Source organism: Anabrus simplex, chromosome 4, assembly GCF_040414725.1.
Source record: "Anabrus simplex isolate iqAnaSimp1 chromosome 4, ASM4041472v1, whole genome shotgun sequence".
NCBI classification, from domain to species: domain Eukaryota; kingdom Metazoa; phylum Arthropoda; class Insecta; order Orthoptera; family Tettigoniidae; genus Anabrus; species Anabrus simplex.
The window spans coordinates 230,582,802-230,603,289 of NC_090268.1; the positions used below are offsets into that span (position 1 = coordinate 230,582,802).

At 39.0% G+C, this 20,488-nt stretch overlaps 1 protein-coding gene across 4 annotated transcripts in view; it reads right to left on the reverse strand.

Moving 5' to 3' along the window:
* neb (nebbish) overlaps positions 1–20,488 on the reverse strand; it is a 468,801-nt gene that overhangs the window by 18,792 nt on the left and 429,521 nt on the right. For all 4 annotated transcript variants that reach the window (XM_067145417.2, XM_068227214.1, XM_068227215.1 and 1 more), the window contains 2 exons: positions 3,461–3,601; positions 1,119–1,338 (listed from right to left, as the gene is read on the reverse strand). In XM_067145417.2, coding sequence (XP_067001518.2) covers positions 1,119–1,338; positions 3,461–3,601 — 361 coding nt within the window. The remainder of the gene's footprint in view (positions 1–1,118; positions 1,339–3,460; positions 3,602–20,488) is intronic.

Here is a 20,488-nt window from a genome sequence, read left to right on the forward strand (position 1 = left end):
CTAATGAATTAAAGATAAGAGGTACGGAATTAAGTGAGGCCACAGAGCTAATTACAATTATAGGATTGTGGAGGCATTTAGTAAATTCGCAGGGGCTTGCAGACAGAAAACTGAAAGGCATAACGGTCTGTAATGATGATGTATGTATGTAGTGACTCATAAAGTAATCTTGCCTCTAGGTATGGGAGATCAATTTAAGAAAGAAGATAGAAAAGCTAACAGAGGAAATTGTAGTATGAGATATCTACAAAAACTATGTTAGCTGTGTCTGGACATAAGACAGACTGGTTTAGAGATGTTACTGGACTAAGGCAGGGAATTATACTGTCACTGCAGTTGTTTATTAAGGAATGAATAAATAAAGAAGACATAAGAAGTATATGGTGAAAGTGAACTGAAAGTAATGCTATTTATGCTGATTACATTATGGTAGGGAGAAGAAAAAGTAAGGCAGTACAAGAACAAATTAATATCCTGAATGGAGAAATTGTGAAATATATAAAAAAATTAGTGTGGAGAAGAACAGAACCAGTGTAATGTTAAAGAAGTGAAAGAGAACGAAGGTCTACCAAAGTGGATGTTTAAAGTCAACTCCGAGGGAAGAAGAGTTAAAGAGGAGACTAGCAAGAGCAGAGTAAGAAGAAATTTGGACCAGAATACAATTATGGAGGGAAAAGAGTGGAAAGATGGTGAAAGTAGAGAAGTATAACAAATGTCTCCAACTTGGCTGGAGCTGAATAAGGGAAATTTGTGATGATGAATAAATATGTTGTATTCCAAATCCCTTACTTTCTATTTGCACTGTAGATACACATTTCAGTGGAAATTTATGATGTTTCATGCAAATGAATACAAAGTGAAGAGGGAGAGGTGCTTGCCTGCGAGAAGTGATCTGGAGAACTGCATCACAAAATTTGGAGGTAACATTACAGCTTGATATTCTGATATTCATATGGGGAAGTGTAATGCATTATGTTTTTAAAAAAATCTTGATCATGAATTCTGAAAAGACTTTGGCTTTACGGCCAGTACTTTAAAAATCTCTACAGTTCATCTTAGCAAACAAACTTTACATTTAACATCAAGGGGAGGAAATTAGCAAATTAGCAATACTTTACCTATGCTATTTGCATTATCAGCTGTGTTGTTATATGGACTTCCAAGTTCAGATCCTATACACGACGACTCAAGAGAAAGATGGTGTATAGTTTCATTTAATTGACGTTTTATTTGCTTGGTACTGATTAATGAGTTGTCTTCCTCACTACTGCTGTCTTCTGGATCCTCTTCCCAGTAGTCCTCATCTTCAACATCCAGCAGCTCTTTCAAACTGTCATCCTAATGAAACAAGGAAAAATACAGTTCAGTAGTGGGCCTAATCTCTGTCTCAAAACTACACCACCATTTTGGTTATTCTACCCAGATACTAGAAATAATAATATCCTTGGTTTTATGTCCCACTAACTACATTTTCATGGTTTTGAGAGACAGTGAGATGCCAGGTTTTTGCCCCATGCCAGTCAATTTTCCAACACGAGGCTGACATATTTGAGCACCTTCAAATACCACCGGACTAAGCCAGTATTGAACCTGTCAAGCTGGGCTCAGAAGGCCAATGTTCTACCGCCCGAGCTACTCAGCCTGGCAGATATAAGAGAGATTACCAGCTGAGTGGACTACATATTAGTAGGGATGATGAGATTTTAAAGAAAGCAAAATTAGCACTGTTCAACTGCTGCTTTATACCGTTCTTGACCTATGGTATTACCCTCATTAAGAGAGACTGGTCACCACTGCAGGTAGTGGAGATGAAGTTCCTGAGATCCATTATCCAGAAGACTAGGATGGACAAGTTATGAAAAAAAGAGGTGAGATAGAAAGCAGGCATTAACAAATCTCTATTAGACAAAGTGAGCACTTCCAGACCACAGTGGTTTAAACATGCGATGAGGATGGTGACTGTTGATAAACTTAACCATAACAGGTATTTTCTTTGATCCTGTAAAGAAACTATTTAATATAGTTAATGTTGGGTCCACCTTGTCAATAAACTTTTAATGACTGAAAATTATTTATTCTATCATACATGTTTCAGGAACAATATGCATTCCCGAGTACTGTAGGCTATGTAGTGTTGTATTATGTGTATCATGTTTTGAAGTTTCAGCTAATCTGTCGAATGCAGAATTTGGGACTATACTGCATTTAGTTGATAAACATTAGGTAACTTATACATGTCCATGTGCTAGATGTTGTTTATGGGTTGAATCCTATTGAAGATTCCTTTTTTCTGTTTGGAATGCAATACCTGTCATAGTTTGTCACTTCATAAAAGGAGTGTTAAGCCCAGCATTGACCTTTTTAACAAAACAGGTCATCATCAGTATTGGTAGAAGCGATATATATAAGTTGCTTTACGTCGCTTCAACACAGATAGGTCTTATGATGACAATGGGATAGGAAGCAACCACGGCCTTAGTTAAGGTACAGCCACCATGGCCTTAGTTAAGGTACAGCCCCAGCATTTGCCTGGTGTGAAAATGGGAAACCATGGAAAACCATTTTCAGGGCTGCCGACAGTGGGGTTCGAAGCCACTATCTCCCGAATACTGGATACTGGCCGCACTTAAGCGACTGCAGATATCGAGCTCAGTGGTAGACTCGAGATAAGCTCACTGGACAAGAAAATAGTTGTGATGAAAATATACTAATAATAGCATAACTCCAGCAGATCTGCTGTGAAATGGGTTGAATAAAATTCTGGATATAGGAGACAATGTTCAACCATTCTTGCACCAAAGAGTAGCGGAGGTCAACCAAATTGACTGGATGCCATCCTTGACATTTAACACATTGTTCAAGATAGTGTTTCCGGTCTTCAGTTGTATTCAAATATGGAGATTTTAAGGGCCAATACAGATGCATGTCACATTTGCAGTCCAGTCAACATGGGAACTGATGTCCTGGACGACAGCAATGAGAATGTTATATACCTTATTCAGATGATGGAACAATGGGCAGAAAAACTGGCAGTCCAGCAGCTCAGTGTAAGCATTCTGCTTCAAATTGTATGTCATCTCAACCAGAAACTAATTCTGCATAATTTGTCGCTCACCCTTTCCCTGATGAAACTCATAAACATAAACTATTGTGTGTTCCTTTCCATGCTCCTCTCTCTCCAAAAATATACATCATATGAAAGTTCCCTTTAAAGACACGCATAAATTTGGATTTTATTTGAGGTATTTGTAAAATATAATAATTTTTATCCAATTAAAGATATTGCCATAGACGATAGCCTACTAATTACTTCTTTAACTGAAATTGCTAACCTATATTCAGAATTCGTTTAAAAAAATCACCTGTTTCATCTAACAATAGTACAAACAATGTTTCCTCCTTTTGATCTACATCAAGCATACAGTTCTACAGGCTGAAGATGTGAAATATTTGTACTTACCGGATCATGAAGGCGCAATCGTTCAAGCCACTGTAGGAAATACGAAGGTTTCCAATAAGCAACCCAACATTTGCCACGATTTCGAACCCTCACCGTTTGCTCCAGGCTGGATTGACCAACTCTATGCTGGCGGCTGAATTCCTGTGGCAAGGGTCATGTTAATTCAATACATAAGAAAAAAATCTTTAAAAGCACACTAGGACAAAAAGGATCTACAGGCATAAATATAGATTACAAAATATTTTAAACTGTAGGATTACACTTATGAGAACATAGCATTATGCTTATCCTCTTGAGTGCATCTCAACATTCCTTCCTGAAGACAACTAAACTCTTGAAAACTTAGTTCAAGCTATTGGTCTCTCGAAAACGCCACCAGACAAAGAAAACCTCACACAATTGCATATAACATGACTAATAATGGGACCTCTCTTGGAAAGAAATTTCCTCCTAAGGCATCCTAGCCCATGTGGGTGGCGGCAGTAGAATACATCCACAGTATCCCCTGTGACAAAAAGGGGGACTAGCGGTTCTCAACTTGGAAGCATGGGTTGGCGACCATGGTTCCCCTAGCTGAGTCTGGCATTGTATCCACTTATGCCATGTTCCTTACCTCTGTCTTTCCTATACAACTTCCCTTGGTCAACTCTTGTTCTTTTCCAACCCCGATGGCTTGCGAGGCTTTGGTGGCCCTTCCATTTCTTTTGCCAATACCTTTATTCTTTGAAGTGCCTGACCTCTTTCATTTTCCTTCTAATTGTACCTCCTCTTAAAACAATAATCACCACCACCTTAGATATCCTGAAGGCTTAACTTAGATGGTTTGGGCATTTCAAAATAATGAAACCAAACAGAATTCCGAGAGTAAGACCGAGAGGGAGATTGAAAAAGAGATGGGGGGAACAGAATAAGGAGGATATTGGAAGATGACAAGTGGAGATGAAAACTGTATACAAAGATGAACAGTGGAAAAAGAGGATAACATGGAGTTCAATGATCTACTGTAATGCCTGACCCAGGAGCTCCCCAGACAAGGGTGATAGAAGAAGAAGAAGAAGAAGAAGAGAAAAGAAGAAGAAGAAGAAGAATAAGAAGAAGAAGAGAAAAGAAGAAGAAATGCTGAAATGATGAGGCAGCATCCATCTCTAATTTATGTTAATCTGAAAACCAGCATATCAATTTATAGGGGAGTTTTCATAACTGAATACTTCATATATCTGAAGAGGCTGTGTTCTCAAGGGAGAAAGTATCAATTACACATGCAAAAATGAGAATGACATGTGGAACCAAATGTCAAGAGAGTCACTTAGGATAACTGTAGGGTAGTTCCATAAAACACATTACATGAAGGAAAGTAATTAAATAAAAAGGAATTTTATTTGAAAGTAAATGGAAATGTATGCACAATAAAAAATCTTGTTTACAATGGTCACAGGGAGTGAAAACTTCTAAATGGAATTTCAGTTTGGAAACAGTTTGTTGAGTCAGGGGGGAATATATGAACAGGTGGGAGAATTTTAAAAACACACAAATGGAAGACTAATTTGTGTGAGAAGTTAGACAGTGAATCAGCAGATTGAGAACCAAATCTGTGACAACAGACAAGTAACTGTCAATGAAATTGCAATAGATGTCAATGTGAGTTCAGAGCTCTGTGAACAATATTGTACACCATGACCCAAGGATGGGAAGAAGTAAAGCAGATGGGTCTGATTATCACAAATGTGCATAGTTGCCATATCTGGGGAGAAAATGAGATGCTTGTAAAGGAAATACTTTCTCTATAGAACTGTGGCAGCAGAAATGTCCTGGGTGCACCATTATGAACCAGACAGTAAAATAATAAATGTATAGTGGAAAGAGTAGTCTTAAGTCTTTAAGGTTTTCAATGATGTTGCCATATCTGGGAAGAAAATGAGAAGGATGTTCAGAGGAAGACTTGAACACAAAATTTCAAGACAAAGACAGAAGCAATAAAGAAGAGCAGGGCATCTACTCCTTATAATCTCTTACTACAGGGAGCGTGTGAATAATTTTAAATACCAGGGTAGTGCCACAGCAAGTGCTGAATAGGTTGACAAATCCAATACCATCAGCCAAGTACAAAGCCTAGTTAGGGGCAAGGGAGTTCCTCAAAGAGCTAAACAATCAATATACGAGAAGCAAGTCAACTATAAATTTGTGTAATGGAATGGGAGGAAAGACCATGTTCCACTACTGTAGGCTAAAATGGTCTGGCCATACAGCCAGCTTGAATTCCATAGAAATACTAAAAAGAAAAATGTATATTTTTTAAATTGAATATTGACTATGTTGGTTTCAAAGGAATATAAAATACTTCATAGGAATTTGTCAATATTAACTCTACGTGTTTTGTTCTCATTATGGGCTTTCCCAGAGATAGAAGATTACTTTGATCAGTTTATAAAATTAACTAATCATCATACATACATACATACATACATACATACATTATCATTATAGACTGTTATGCCTTTCAGCGTTCAGTCTGCAAGCCTTTGTGAATTTACTAAACATCGCCACAATCCTCGCTTTGCAACAAGTGTTGTGGCCTCATTTAGTTCTATACCTCTTATCTTTAAATCGTTAGAAACTGAGTCTAACCATAGTCGTCTTGGTCTACCTCTACTTCTCTTACTCTCCATAACAGAGTCCATTATTCTCCTAGGTAACCTAACCTCCTCCATTCGCCTCACATGACACCACCGAAGCCGGTTTATGCGAACAGCTTCATCCATCAAGTTCATTCCTAAATTAGCCTTTATCTCCTCATTCCGAGTACCCTCCTTCCACTGTTCCCACCGACACAGATAGGTCTTATGGCGACAATGGGATAGGAAAGGCCTAGGAGTGGGAAGGAATCGGCCGTGGCCTTAAGTAAGGAACAGCCCCAGTATTTGCCTGGTGTGAAAATGGGAAACCATGGAAAACCATCTTCAGGGCTGCCGACAGTGGGGCTCGAACCCACTCTCTCCCGGATGCAAACTCACAGCTGCACGCTCCTAACCGCACGGCCAACTTGCCCGGTATTAAAATGAAGTAAGAACATGTTGACTAATGTTAATTTGTCAGTAGAAGTTGAATATTTTTGGAAGGAAAAGAGTATGGGTGTAGAGAAACATAATGTATTTCCATATATAGGAAGACAAAACAAATGAACAAGGAATACGATAACAAACCTGATTCAGTTATTAAACATTTAGTGGAGCCAGTTCAAGCGAGTAACTGGAACATTACACGTGATAACTCGTTCTCACCTGTACCACTGGCTTTTGATCTACTTCGTAACAAAAAACTGATGTATAATGGGACTGTAAAAAAGAATAAACCACAGATCCCAAGGAACTTTTTGATATCAAAAAACCTTGAAGTAAACAGCAGCTTGTTTGGATTCCAAAAGGACTGCACGTGCCTTTCCTATGTACCAAAAAAAGGACACGGTTGTATCATGATAATGCCATTGATGCATCTGCCGGTGAATTGAAAAGACCTGTCATGACCATGAATTATAATTCCTCAAAGTGCGGAGTAGATGTTCTGGATCAGATGTGTTCTGTATATGATGTGGCACACAATTCTCGAAGAGGGCCTCTCACCATCTTTTTTGATATTTTGAATATAGGTGACATAAATGCATTAAGAATCTTCGAGGCAGCACATGTGTATGATAAGGTAGAAAGAATAGTTTTCCTGCATTCACTTGTCCTGGAATTGATGAAGGAATAGGCGAGTACTAAAGGATATGGTTCCGTGAGAGATAAGACAATGTGGACGCCTTTTTCTAAACAGCAGGAAGTCCAGAAAACTATTCCAGGAAAAAAACAGCAAAAAAAAGGTCGCTGCTATCTGTGTGGTCGTGCTAGGAACAAAACAACGAGGACCTGCTTCAAGTGCAAAGACTGGGTATGTCCTGAACACACAAAGGAAACATGAAAGTCGTGTTTAGCAAACAAACACAGCAGTGAGGAAGGCACGAGTGAATAAACTTCACAAAAGTGAACAATTGCAGAACCAAGTTCAATGAAGCTCTAAGAGTGACAAAAAGAGATTCACGGAAAAGGCACTACAAGGAGATAGAAGAGGTTTCTGAATGTGCCAGACTCCAAAAGATCCTCTCTAAAGACAGCTATAACTCTATTAATTCACTTCAATGAGAGAGCTGAGAATACACCAAAACTGAGGAAGAGACCATGAAGGAATAATCCCATGTACACTTCTCTGGCTCAGAAATAATATAAGAACCACTTGCAACAAAGATGTACAAATTCTACTTCAGGCTTGCTTGCCCCATGCTACTCTGCAGCGTGCAAAGCAGCTTAGCTTGAGCATCAGCAAAACAAGAGTGCACACGTGCTAAGCATGATAGTTATAATGGACCCCAGGGTTTCCTTATGCCTGACAAGCTTCATGAGCCCTGTTTGGATCAGAGATGGGATATTAGATTCGTTTGATTCCATTCATGTTACTGAATCAATACGATGATCCAATTCACGACACATTTTGATTTTCAATACGGGATCTAAAATGAGAATAGTCTCTTGCAACATTTAGAATCACCGTTCGTATTATATCCGTGTAGTGTGTACTGATAGACAGCGACAACATTCAGTACTCACTGCTGCCACCTGGTCTTCATTCTATGAACTGCTTTCCTATGCAGCATCCAGCTTTCAGATTCAGGTTTCTCCTGCAGCCACCTTTTCGCATCAAGTTTTGATGTTTGTCTGCTTACTGTTTAAAGGGGCCTAACATCTAGGTCATTGGTGTTAAGTTTTGATGTTACGAAGACTTCGCCCTCCACAGTGACAACTCCATTAAATAAGTATATAGAATTAGATTTAAAATATCTGTACACACAATCATCAATGATCTACATTTAGGGTTGTCACCCAGGTGGCAGATTACATATCAATTGTTTGCCTAGTCTTTTCTTAAATAATTTCAAAGAACTTGGAAATTTCACTGTATTCACAGTTTTCTTTTTAGTTAAGTTATTGCATCAGTCGGCTCACTTACTCACTGTCCACGTACTGTGGTGATCTTGTGATTCGATTATTTAAGTCTTGTGCAGTGACATATGAACTGAGAGAATACTGAGCGGCTCTTCCCAATATAAAACAGATTATTCTGAGTGCTCATGAGCATGACTCAAAATCATAGTATAGGCTAGAGAGTTTAGTTGAATTGATTGTCTAATGTCAACTAAGTTATAATACTGAAATTCATTAAACTAATAAACCGAATAACCCAATAGCCTACCTACTTACTAGCTACTTTGGAATTTTGACTACCTTCTTATCACTGCAAATAAATCCAACTATTCCCAAATTACTGAATCTATTTCACAAAGTTCACTATAAAATGAATCCTTTTTGAGATATTTATCAATTTTAAATTATCCACGGAAATGTATCTCTTTGCTTCTAATTCTCTGCGATAATTCCATAATACATTTATGGTCATATTTATTTAAATACTAGCAAGATGCCCGTGCTTTGCTACGGTATTATACTGAAACTTATAATTGAATGTTTAACATTTTGGAAAGTTCACCGTCGACTGGGCCCATAAAATATATCCTCAGTTTGTACATCAAACGGTTTTGGAAGTATGATTATTTCATTTTGGATGTAAAACTAATGTTAATCCCATAGAATAGGAATGATTAAAATCCTATATTAGTTAACATCTAGAACGCATAAGCGATCAACCTGCGAAATTGTGATTTGTACGTCAAGCAGTATTAGAGGTGTAGAATATTTTCTTATATAACATCTAGCACAAAGAAGACCAACCTCCATTTACAACTTAAAGTTTGTACGTGAAACAATTTAGGGGAGAAATGTTTCGAAGTATACGGTAATTGACACTTAGGACATAAAAGAATAACTTTCTTGTAAAATTACAACTTTGTAGGTCAAACGTTTTGAAGGAATGAACAATTTATTTTACCCCTTAGGGGTGGAATGTTTAAAAATATCTCCTATTTTACACCTGGGACTTAAAATATATACCGCCATTTCCAATTTTATCTTCGTATGTTAAACTTTTTGGAGGAATGAATATATTGTTTAAGGACATTAAGCCCCATTTAACTCCCTGAGGGGTTATTTTTTCAAACCTGATGTTACTTAATACCTACGATATGATTTAAAATGTTTACTTCGTAAGTCAAGTGATTTCAGAGAAATTAATAATTTTTTTATCAGGCCTCACCCCACCCCTGCCACTGAAAACTCCTCTGGGCTGCAATGTTTTAAGACCACTTCTTATTTGAAGTCTAAGACATATAGGAGCAACCACCATGTGAAATTGCAGCCCCGTACGTCAAGCGATATCAGAGGAATATTTTTATCATCAGCCCTTACCCCCATTCAGAACCCCTTAGGGGTGTATTGTTTTAATACATCTCATTTAGAATCTAAGACACTGAGGGGTAACCATCATGTGACATTTCAACCTTGTATGTCAAGCGGTGTTTCATCAGACCTCAGCCACCTCTTCCCTCCGCCCAACCCCTCAGTCTAAATCCTCTACGGTTGCGTTATTTTTAGACCACTTCTTATTTAAAATCTAAGACATATAGGAAGAACCATAATGTGAAATGACAGTGTCATATGTTGAACAGTTTCAGACCAAGAAAGATCTATGTGATTGTGGCAAATTTCAAACAACACAACATCTCTTATGCCCATCCAGTTGTTCAATGAGTGATTTGTCTCAAGGTAATTCAAGTGCTCTCGAAGTGGTTAAGTTTTGGGTGGGAACTGTGTAAAGTCACTTAATGAACACATATTTGTGTACTTGTGTCCATTTCATGATTCTTTTTCATTTTGTACTTCTGACATGAATAAATAAAATAAATACCCTCATTTAACACTTATGGTCTTTTGCCCTATTTAACATCTAGTACATGAATGAGCAATCATTGTACTTTGTCCGGTGAACAGTTTCGGAGTAGTGAGTATTCTGGTTCTGAGGGTTTTATCCCTGTTTCACCCCCTTAGAGGTGGAATTTTTTGAAACCATTCCTTGGTGAGTGCCTGCACTTTTGTAGAAGCGGGTCCCCAAAATTATGTTATCTTTATTATCTTTATGTCCAGTAGTTTTGTCTGGGCATTGATTGACAATCAGTGGATTTAGTAATCTGATAAAAGTAATAGTTCCTCGGCACTGCACAAAGACATAATCTGAAAATTCCTGAAATACAAAAACCCACCGAAAAATTGAGTTTCATCTACCCCAGTACCTCCTTGTAAACCACGTTTGTCGTGTTACCTTTTGGGGCTAAGATGACCAGACTACTGGCAGAGCTAACTCTGGAACATGCGATATATAACTGTCCATGTGAGAAACAGTCCTCTCTCAAGCTGATGCCAGCCAATTTCAATGACTGTCCTTGAGATTTATTAATAGTCATGGCAAAGCACACCTTGAGAGGGAACTGTATTCTTTTAAACTCAAAGGGATATTCTGTTGGGGTTAACGGTATTCTTGGGATGAAAACTGTCTCCCCACCCAAGCTGACCCAGTGATTATTGTGGCTTCTACAATGTTTTTATGCAAAGCTTTTAGTTGTAGCCTAGTTCCATTGCACAATTTAGGCGGATTAAGATTTCTTAGTAACATTACAGGTGCTCCGATTTTAAGAATTTTATGTGATGGAAGAGCAGAAAGTATAAGAGTATTAAGAAATTCTGCAGGGTAATGGACGGCGGCGTCTGTTTGGATAACTGAGTCAAAAGACCTATATTTAACGTCTTGTTCTTTTAAGGCCTTTAAAAGGATGTAATTAATTGCGGCTGCTTTATCGTTCTTCAGAGTTAAGATGGCACGCTCGTACAACCATTCTATGGGCTTGTCCTTGATGTTTCTTATATCAGGATATATTCTAGAAATTAGCTCTGGAAGTGACGTAATCACTGTACCCAAATCTGAGGGGATGGTGAATTTACCTTCCACTGAAGGGTAATTTCCATTGCCTATTTTCAGTAACATCTCAGTGAATAGCCCAGCAGATCTATCACCTCTTAAATGGACTCTCATATTTCTATGAAGTGTAAGTTTCAGAATATGTTTCCACAAATATGAAGCCTCTAGGCATGATTTGACTTTGTCTGCCCGTGTAGCCCTAGGTATAACAGGTAATGTTTGGCGAAAATCTCCAGCTAACAGCACGGTAACCCCTCCCATCAAGCATTTGTTTTCTCTTATATCTTGTACTGTAATATTCCACTGAGAGCCTCAAATCTGCCCTTGTGTGCCGTTGTGCATTCATCCCAAATTATTAGCTTATACTCCCTCAAAACTTGCGCTATGGTACTCTGTTTGGAAATATTACACATAGGTGTGTCTACTCGCATCATGTTCAAGGGCAGTTTGAAAGGAGAGTAAGCTGTTTTACCTCCTTCCAGAAGCATAGCAGCAATGCCTGAAGAAGCAACAGCCAAGGCTATCCCACGATCTTTTCGTATTCTTGCCAATAAAAGATTTATGACAAATGTCTTACCAGTGCCCCCAGGAGCGTCTAAGAAAAATGTCTGACCTGTGTCTTTTTTCGATGCTTTGTGGGTTACTGTAGTCACGTCCTAGTTCGTGAACCATGGGCAACATCTGAGTGGCCTAGTAAGTGGTCCTGAGAGTCGGGATACCAGTTGCTATGGAATGGGAGTGGGCATCTCGGACATATTCTGAGTCGTGGCCCTCCTTGTGCTCAGGCGGCTAGGACTATACAATTCACCGGTGGTCCATAACCCGTTAGAGGAGAGATCCTCACTTGGACTATGTGCAAGTAGGGCAGCATCCTGCCTCATGAATTTACCGAGCTCAGAACACTTTAAGCAAGCCTCGGACCTATGGGAGTAATGGAGTCCCACTCCCATTTGACTGGCGAGGGACTCCTTGGAAACAACTTGGCGAACGAAATGGAATTCGATGGGGAGCTATCAATATTAATGGGGCTTATGGAAGAAAGAAGGTAGAACTGGCTGTCAGCAAAGAGGATGCATCTGGATGTGCTAGGAGTAAGTGATATTCGGGTAAGGGGAGATAATGGGGAAGAGATAGGAGATTATAAAGTGTACTTAACGGGTGTTCAAAAGGGAAGGGCAGAGTCTGGGGTAGGGCTCTTTATCAGGAAAACCATTGCACGCAACATAGTTTCTGTTAGGCACGTAAATGAGCAAATGATATGGGTAGATTTGTCAGTGGGAAGAATTAGGACAAGAATTGTGTCCGTGTATTCACCATGTGAGGGTGCAGATGAGGATGAAGTTGACAAGTTTTATGAAGCATTGAGTGACATCGTGGTCAGGGTCAACAGCAAGGATAGAATAGTGCTAATGGGCGATTTCAATGCGAGAGTTGGGAATAGAACTGAAGGATATGAAAGGGTGATTGGTAAATGTGGGGAAGATATGGAAGCTAACGGGAATGGGAAGCTTTTGCTGGACTTCTCTGCTAGTATGGGTTTAGCTGTTACGAATACATTCTTCAAGCATAAGGCTATTCACCGCTACACATGGGAGGCTAGGGGTACCAGATCCATAATAGACTATATCTTAACAGACTTTGAATTCAGGAAATCTGTTAGGAATGTATGAGTTTTTCGCGGATTTTCCAATGATACAGACCACTATCTGATCTGTAGTGAACTAAGTATCTCTAGGCCTAGGGTAGAGAAAGTGAAATCTGTCTGCAAACGAATAAGGGTAGAAAGTCTCCAGGACGAGGAAATTAGACAGAAGTACATGGATATGATTAGTGAGAAGTTTCGAACAGTAGACAGTAAGCAGGTTCAGGATATAGAAAGTTAATGGGTGGCATACAGGGATGCTGTAATAGAAACAGCAAGGGAATGCCTAGGAACAACTGTGTGTAAAGATGAGAAAAGGCGAACATCTTGGTGGAATGATGAAGTGAGAGCAGCCTGTAAATGTAAAAAGAAGGCTTATCAGAAATGGCTCCAAACAAGGGCCAAGGCAGACAGGGATTGGTACATAGATGAAAGAAACAGAGCGAAACAAATAGTTGTTGAATCCAAAAAGAAGTCATGGGAAGATTTTGGTAATAACCTGGAAAGGCTAGGTCAAGCAGCAGGGAAACCTTTCTGGACAGTAATGAAGAATCTTAGGTAGGGAGGGTATAAGGAAATGAACAGTGTTTTGAGTAATTCAGGTGAACTCATAATAGATCCCAGGGAATCACTGGAGAGGTGGAGGGAATATTCAAACATCTTCTGAATGTAAAAGGAAATAGTCATGGTGGTGTTGCAAACAGCCAAGCTCATGGGGAGGAGGAAAAGGATGTTGGTGAAATTATGCTTGAGGAAGTGGAAAGGATAGTAAATAAACTCCATTGTCATAAGGCAGCAGGAATAGATGAAATTAGACCTGAAATGGTGAAGTACAGTGGGAAGGCAGGGATGAAATGGCTTCATAGAGTAGTAAAATTAGCGTGGAGTATTGGTAAGGTACCTTCAGATTGGACAAAAGCAGTAATTGCACCTATCTATAAGCAAGGGAACAGGAAGGATTGCAACAACTATCGAGGTATCTCATCAATTAGTATACCAGGCAAAGTATTCACTGGCATCCTGGAAGGGAGGGTGCGATCAGTCGTTGAGAGGAAGTTGGATGAAAACCAGTGTGGTTTCAGACCACAGAGAGGCTGTCAGGATCAGATTTTCAGTATGCGCCAGGTAATTGAAAAATGGTACGACAGGAATAGGCAGTTGTGTTTATGTTTCGTAGATCTAGAGAAAGCATATGACAGGGTACCGAGGGAAAAGATGTTCGCCATACTGGGGGACTATGGAATTAAAGGTAGATTATTAAAATCAATCAAAGGCATTTATGTTGATAACTGGGCTTCAGTGAGAACTGATGGTAGAATGAGTTCTTGGTTCAGGGTACTTACAGGAGTTAGACAAGGCTGTAATCTTTCACCTTTGCTGTTCGTAGTTTACATGGATCATCTGCTGAAAGGTATAAAATGGCAGGGAGGGATTCAGTTAGGTGGAAATGTAGTAAGCAGTTTGGCCTATGCTGACGACTTGGTGTTAATGGCAGACTGTGCAGAAAGCCTGCAGTGTAATATCTTGGAACTTGAAAATAGGTGCAATGAGTATGGTATGAAAATTAGCCTCTCGAAGACTAAATTGATGTCAGTAGGTAAGTAATTCAACAGAATCGAATGTCGGATTGGTGATACAAAGCTAGAACAGGTCGATAATTTCAAATATTTAGGGTGTGTGTTCTCCCAGGATGGTAATATAGTAAGTGAGATTGAAGATGTAGTAAAGCTAATGCAGTGAGCTCGCAGTTGCGATCAGCAGTATTCTGTAAGAAGGAAGTCAGCTCCCAGACGAAACTATCTTTACATCGGTCTGTTTTCAGACAAACTTTGCTTTACGGGAGTGAAAGCTGGGTGGACTCAGGATATCTTATCATAAGTTAGAAGTAACAGACATGAAAGTAGCGAGAATGATTGCTGGTACAAACAGGTGGGAACAATGGCAGGAGGGTACTCAGAATGAGGAGCTAAAGGCTAATTTAGGAATGAACTCGATGGATGAAGCTGTACGCATAAACCGGCTTCGGTGGTGGGGTCATTTGAGGCGAATGGAGGGGGATAGGTTACCTAGGAGAATAATGGACTCTGTTATGGAGGGTAAGAGAAGTAGAGGGAGACCAAGACGACGATGGTTAGACTCGGTTTCTAACGATTTAAAGATAAGAGGTATAGAACTAAATGAGGCCACAACACTAGTTGCAAATCGAGGATTGTAGCGACGTTTAGTAAATTCTCAGAGGCTTGCAGACTGAACGCTGAAAGGCATAACAGTCTATAATGATAATGTATGTATGTATGTTCTAAAATTTGGTCATAAACATAGGACTGTTCATCATTTAACGAATTTTCGGTAGCACTTACAACCTGTGCTAAAATATTTGGATCGTAGCTGATCTCCCGGAGGTAGTCTGTGTTTTGTAAGACTGCTTCACATCTTGATTTCTGAGGTAAACCATACTGTTGTAGGCACTGACCTCCCAAAGAGAGCACTGTATCTTCAAGACAAACCAAGCATTATTGTATGCTTCATTTAAGATTAGGTGAACATCTCCATGTTTTAATTCTGGCTCCATTCGATGCCGTATATCTTCAGAAAGGCTATCCCTTGCATTTCTCCCAAAGATTTAAAGCATCTGACAATTGACAAAATATCAACATTACTGCAAAAAGTTCACGTAATCTAAACGGAAAATGACAAAGCGCAGATTCTTCTATAGTTGCATTCCAGAGCCTTTCGTCTTCTAGCAAGCTTTACATGCTGCTGGTATGTGGGTTGAATCGTGCCATTAACAGTCTTCAAATCCAAGAAAGATGTGGGGCTTCGGACTTCATGAAGTTAAAGGCAAAAATAACACACTGTGTTAATAGGGTGGATTGTATACACCCTACGTAAAGCCTGGTCTTTCTTTAATCCCGGCCAGCCATTGACGTCATTTTCATGTTTCCTTCTCTCAAATTTATTACTTTTCCATATATAATAAGAGGAAACTTCAACATAAAGAAGTGTTTTTGCAAAATCATCTGTTTCGCATAAGTCAAAAAATGCTAAAAGTGTAGTTTTTGGTGGATTATTAATCATATTTATCAAGTTATTGCAGTCATTTGGATTAAAATAGATACACTGTCCATTTTCTAAATGCACAGCGAGATGGAAGACTGTAGGGAACCTCTCATGGATGGGAAAAGGCAGAATTCTCCATACAGCCCCGGAGCTGCTTATGTATCGACCATTCTCATAGAATTTGACTTCATTCTTTTCATTTTCAAGACTAATTGTTGCCTGATCACTTCCTTTATTAACATATTTACATATGTATTTTATGCATTTCACAGAGTTACAGTATTCCACATGAATATGAGCACCGAAAGTACGTGAAAGAACAGGGTCATATGGCACTACCCACCGGTTATCAAGGGTCACACCATTTATTTCAACAGTGAAACCATCATCTCCTGGAGCTCTTCGTCAATATTGTGGGTCTCCATCTTCTGCTGTTTGAGTCTCTTGGATGAGAGGTCGAGGAAACTTCTTGCTGCAGCTACCTGCTTTCATACAGAGGGATCTGTATCTGTTATTTAAATTACCACAAGGCCCGTGGATCGTATTTGCCTTGATAATTTCATGACAGAGAGGATCTTTTGCAGAGGTGGTATCTCCACACAAATAACACAATCTAATTTATCTAGAGAAATGCATTGTAGCCACAACAAAATGTGTATATGAGGCAGACCAGGTTTTTGCAATTCAACGGAATATATAAAACAACACACTTCCCCAAACAAATTGCCCTTTGTTAGCAATGCCAAAAACACCTTAACTTTTAAGTGAAACACCCTAGCTGTGATATCATGACGGTCATGAAGCTGTTGTCCAGATAGTAATGTACTTGCAATTTCTTTCCATCAAGGATTACATGTAAATGTAATGAATAGATCAGAGCGACCGTAATGGCGAATGTATGTCATGGCGTCCTGAGTCTTTTCATGCATATACCGTGGTGACCCACTGCAAGATGATGGAAGTACTATAATCTGACCAAGCTGAGCGATATCGGTATCTTGTCTTCCTATAGCATCTCTAAGGTGTATGTAATTATCAGCTCTGATTTGCTGCTGGTTGCTTCTAATGAAATTTAGTCACTCTGTCTCAATTTTTGCATACATATCAACTAAGTATAGACTGAAAAGAGATTAGCAGTACAATAAATGGTTGGTTTCCATATGTTTGATCATTATATGGTAAAAATAAAAGTTTAATGCAAAAACTGTTTGAAAGGGTAATTTTGTTTTCGGGTCAATCTGAGAGATGCCAATGGAGTAACCATCTTCACCACGAGAGAAAAGTAGTGGATACTGCAATGCATCATACGAACGGTGCACTTCATTGATGCATTGTAATTTGTTACCATGACTTTGTAATACAATATCTAGTTTTTTAAACTGTTGTCCAACTATGACCAATGCTACTTCCCTTACTGACGGTACATTAAATCGTCCTCTATGAGCTTTGGCTGGTTTTCTGTCAGCGGGTATTACAACTTGAAAGTCTTGAAAATTTTGAGGTACTTTCTCGAGAGTAGTTTTTAAGTCCTTTATGTACGGGTTATTATGGTGCAACATCGCCTGCAATTGTTTTACCAGGCCTTGCTTTACATCAGGGAAGTTGGTGCATCTTAAGCGTGCCTCCCTCTCATCCTCTCCAACAAAATAAAGCTATTTAACTGCGGGTCTTTTTCAGGCAGAGGTTGCAGACTACCAATTAAGTGATACACTTGACCCTGCACTTTGAAAGTTGACATAAACCCATCTTCCATAACTTTTTTGGCTCTAAAAGAAGTCATTTGAAAGCAGCCATTGTATATTCTAATGCGGTCCATGAAATGTATGCGCTCAGGATGCAGACCCATGATGAAACTATAAAACGTCTCAGGAAGGGGCAAAAAAGCCGGAAGATGCACTTTACCAGCGCTACAGCACATACGAGGAGACTCTTTAGTATATGCATTTATGACTCATAGTGCCCAGGGATACGGCTGTATCAGTTTCATAAGCTATCTCCGAGTCATACTTCATCCCAGAAAAAGCTTTTATCTTCCATGGGAGAAATCACCTTTCCGATCATCCTCCTGGATTATTATGCTCATGTCTATGAACGACTGCTCTGTGAACCTCCGGATATTTTTGCTGGTAATTAGCTGCTGCTGCTCTGTGAACTTCTGGATGATTCTGCTGGTAATTAGCTGCTGCTGTTCTGTGAACCTCTGGATGATTCTACTGGTAATTAGTGAACATCTGGGCTTTGTTGATATTTAGTAGAAGATTGTATGAGCTGTTTTCTTCTAATGGCGTCTGTAAATTTAGCACGATGTTTTGCTAGCATGTTTCTTAAAGGTGGGTATGCTTGCATAGAAGTAAAACGCAGTCTCTTTACGGGGTTCCCTTCTACACCAAATTTTTCATACAGCTCTCCATTGAGATAGACCTCGAACATTGTGAAATATATTTGTGCCGCAGCCACTAACTTGCATAAACCTCCATAAGTATGAAACTGCAACATATCAGTGAAGTAGTCGGCAGAACTGCTATAATTATTTCCATCTCTATCATGTGACATTATACAAAAATCTTCTCACCACGAGAGTCACTATTTCATCACATACCTCTCGGGCCATGACTTGAGTGTCATACAAAAGAAAGGGTACTGCCCTAAACAGGCAAGCTCCATCACCAATAATTAGAATGATAGAATGGAGCATCATTGCGCATTTATATTCAACCATTCAACAGCCATATTAAATGTATTAGAATGCCTGAAACGTTATCAATTGAATACACAACTGTTTTCTGATTTACAATGCGTACAGAAAACAATGAACGCCAAACCAGAAAGTTATGAACTTGCGCTTCTTATGTCGTGTCTCAAGGCCACCGTCCCCACCGGACAATACAACGCCCTCGAGAAATATTCTTTGAAGTGCAGAAGTAAATATACAAACTTAAAAATACTTCTTTTATTAATTTAAAATTTTGTGTTTATGACACCGTTTAATTCTTCATATTCCGTGTTGCAACTCCGCTATTCTACAAACAAAGACTGAGAGTTCAGAGCAATCAACACGAAGTGAAACAAAGCGCTGTTGGTGTCATTTCCATAGCTCTGATGCATGACCGCTACTTGGCGGTATATTACATCTGCTGCCATTGTCATTGCTGACAATGTGACCAGCACCATTGTCGCGTGTAGGTAAGTACGCGGGGTTTCTGGTGATATGAATGATATACTTCCGTGCATTATTGACCTTATTATAGACGTGAACAATTGCATGGTCAATATCATTCCTATCGTTTATTTCAAAAGTGTTTAAATTTTTAATTTTATGCCAGGAGAATCTACTGTAATCTAACTTTAGGTTCTCCAAAGGAAAAGATGGCTCTTGAAGACGAACCCAGGAAAGATTAAGAATGATTGGATTAAGACCAGAATCAAATACATTATGAACAGTAAAATCAATTGGTCTCAACTCCTTTTTCCCCACCGCCGTTAAGGTGATCCCCCCTAAGAAAAGAAGGCTTTTTTAATGTTTAAAGGAGATTCCAAATACCAATGTTCATGTCTGTTACCTTCAGTTCTGAGATATAAGTACTCCCATAAAAAGAATTCATGAAAAAAATACTTGTTTCTTTATTAGTAAAGGATCTTCTAAATACCAATTTTCACGACTGTAACATTTTCCATTTTTGAGATATGTGTTCTCATAAAAGGAATTCATAACAACACTATTGCAAGAGGCTGGTTTGATTGTTTCTCTTGTTGAGAAATACCATCATCTGAAGTACAAATGTTTAATATTAGTGTCATATTTTTCTATTGTACATTAAATTTCAGTTATCCTCCTCTCCAGAACACATGAATAACCAGCAATAGATGAAACCAACCATAAGCCTACAATGATTGAGCTCTGTAACTCAACTAAACAAGTAAACACCCTGGACTAAATGTGTAGTGGCATATCCACTAGTCACAGAACATTTTGTTGGCTAATTTACATTTTCTATGGTCATCTGAACATAGCCATAATATCATGTATTGCCACAACAGTCTTCATAACAAGGAAAAGCCATTGTCCAGAAGACGTTATCAGAAAAACTAGTTATTTTTTATTATTATTAATTTTTTACAATTTGTTTCACATCGCACCAACACAAATAGGTCTTATGGTGATGATAGCATAGGAAAGGACTAGGAGTAGGAAGGAAGCAGCCATAGCCTTAATTAAGGTACAGCCCCAGCATTTGCCTGGTGTGAAAATGGGAAACCACGGAAAAACATCTTCAGGGCTGTCGACAGTGGGGTTCGAACCCACTATCTCCTGGATGCAAGCTCACAGCTGCGCGTCCCTAACAGCACGGCCAACTCACCCGGTAGAAGAACTA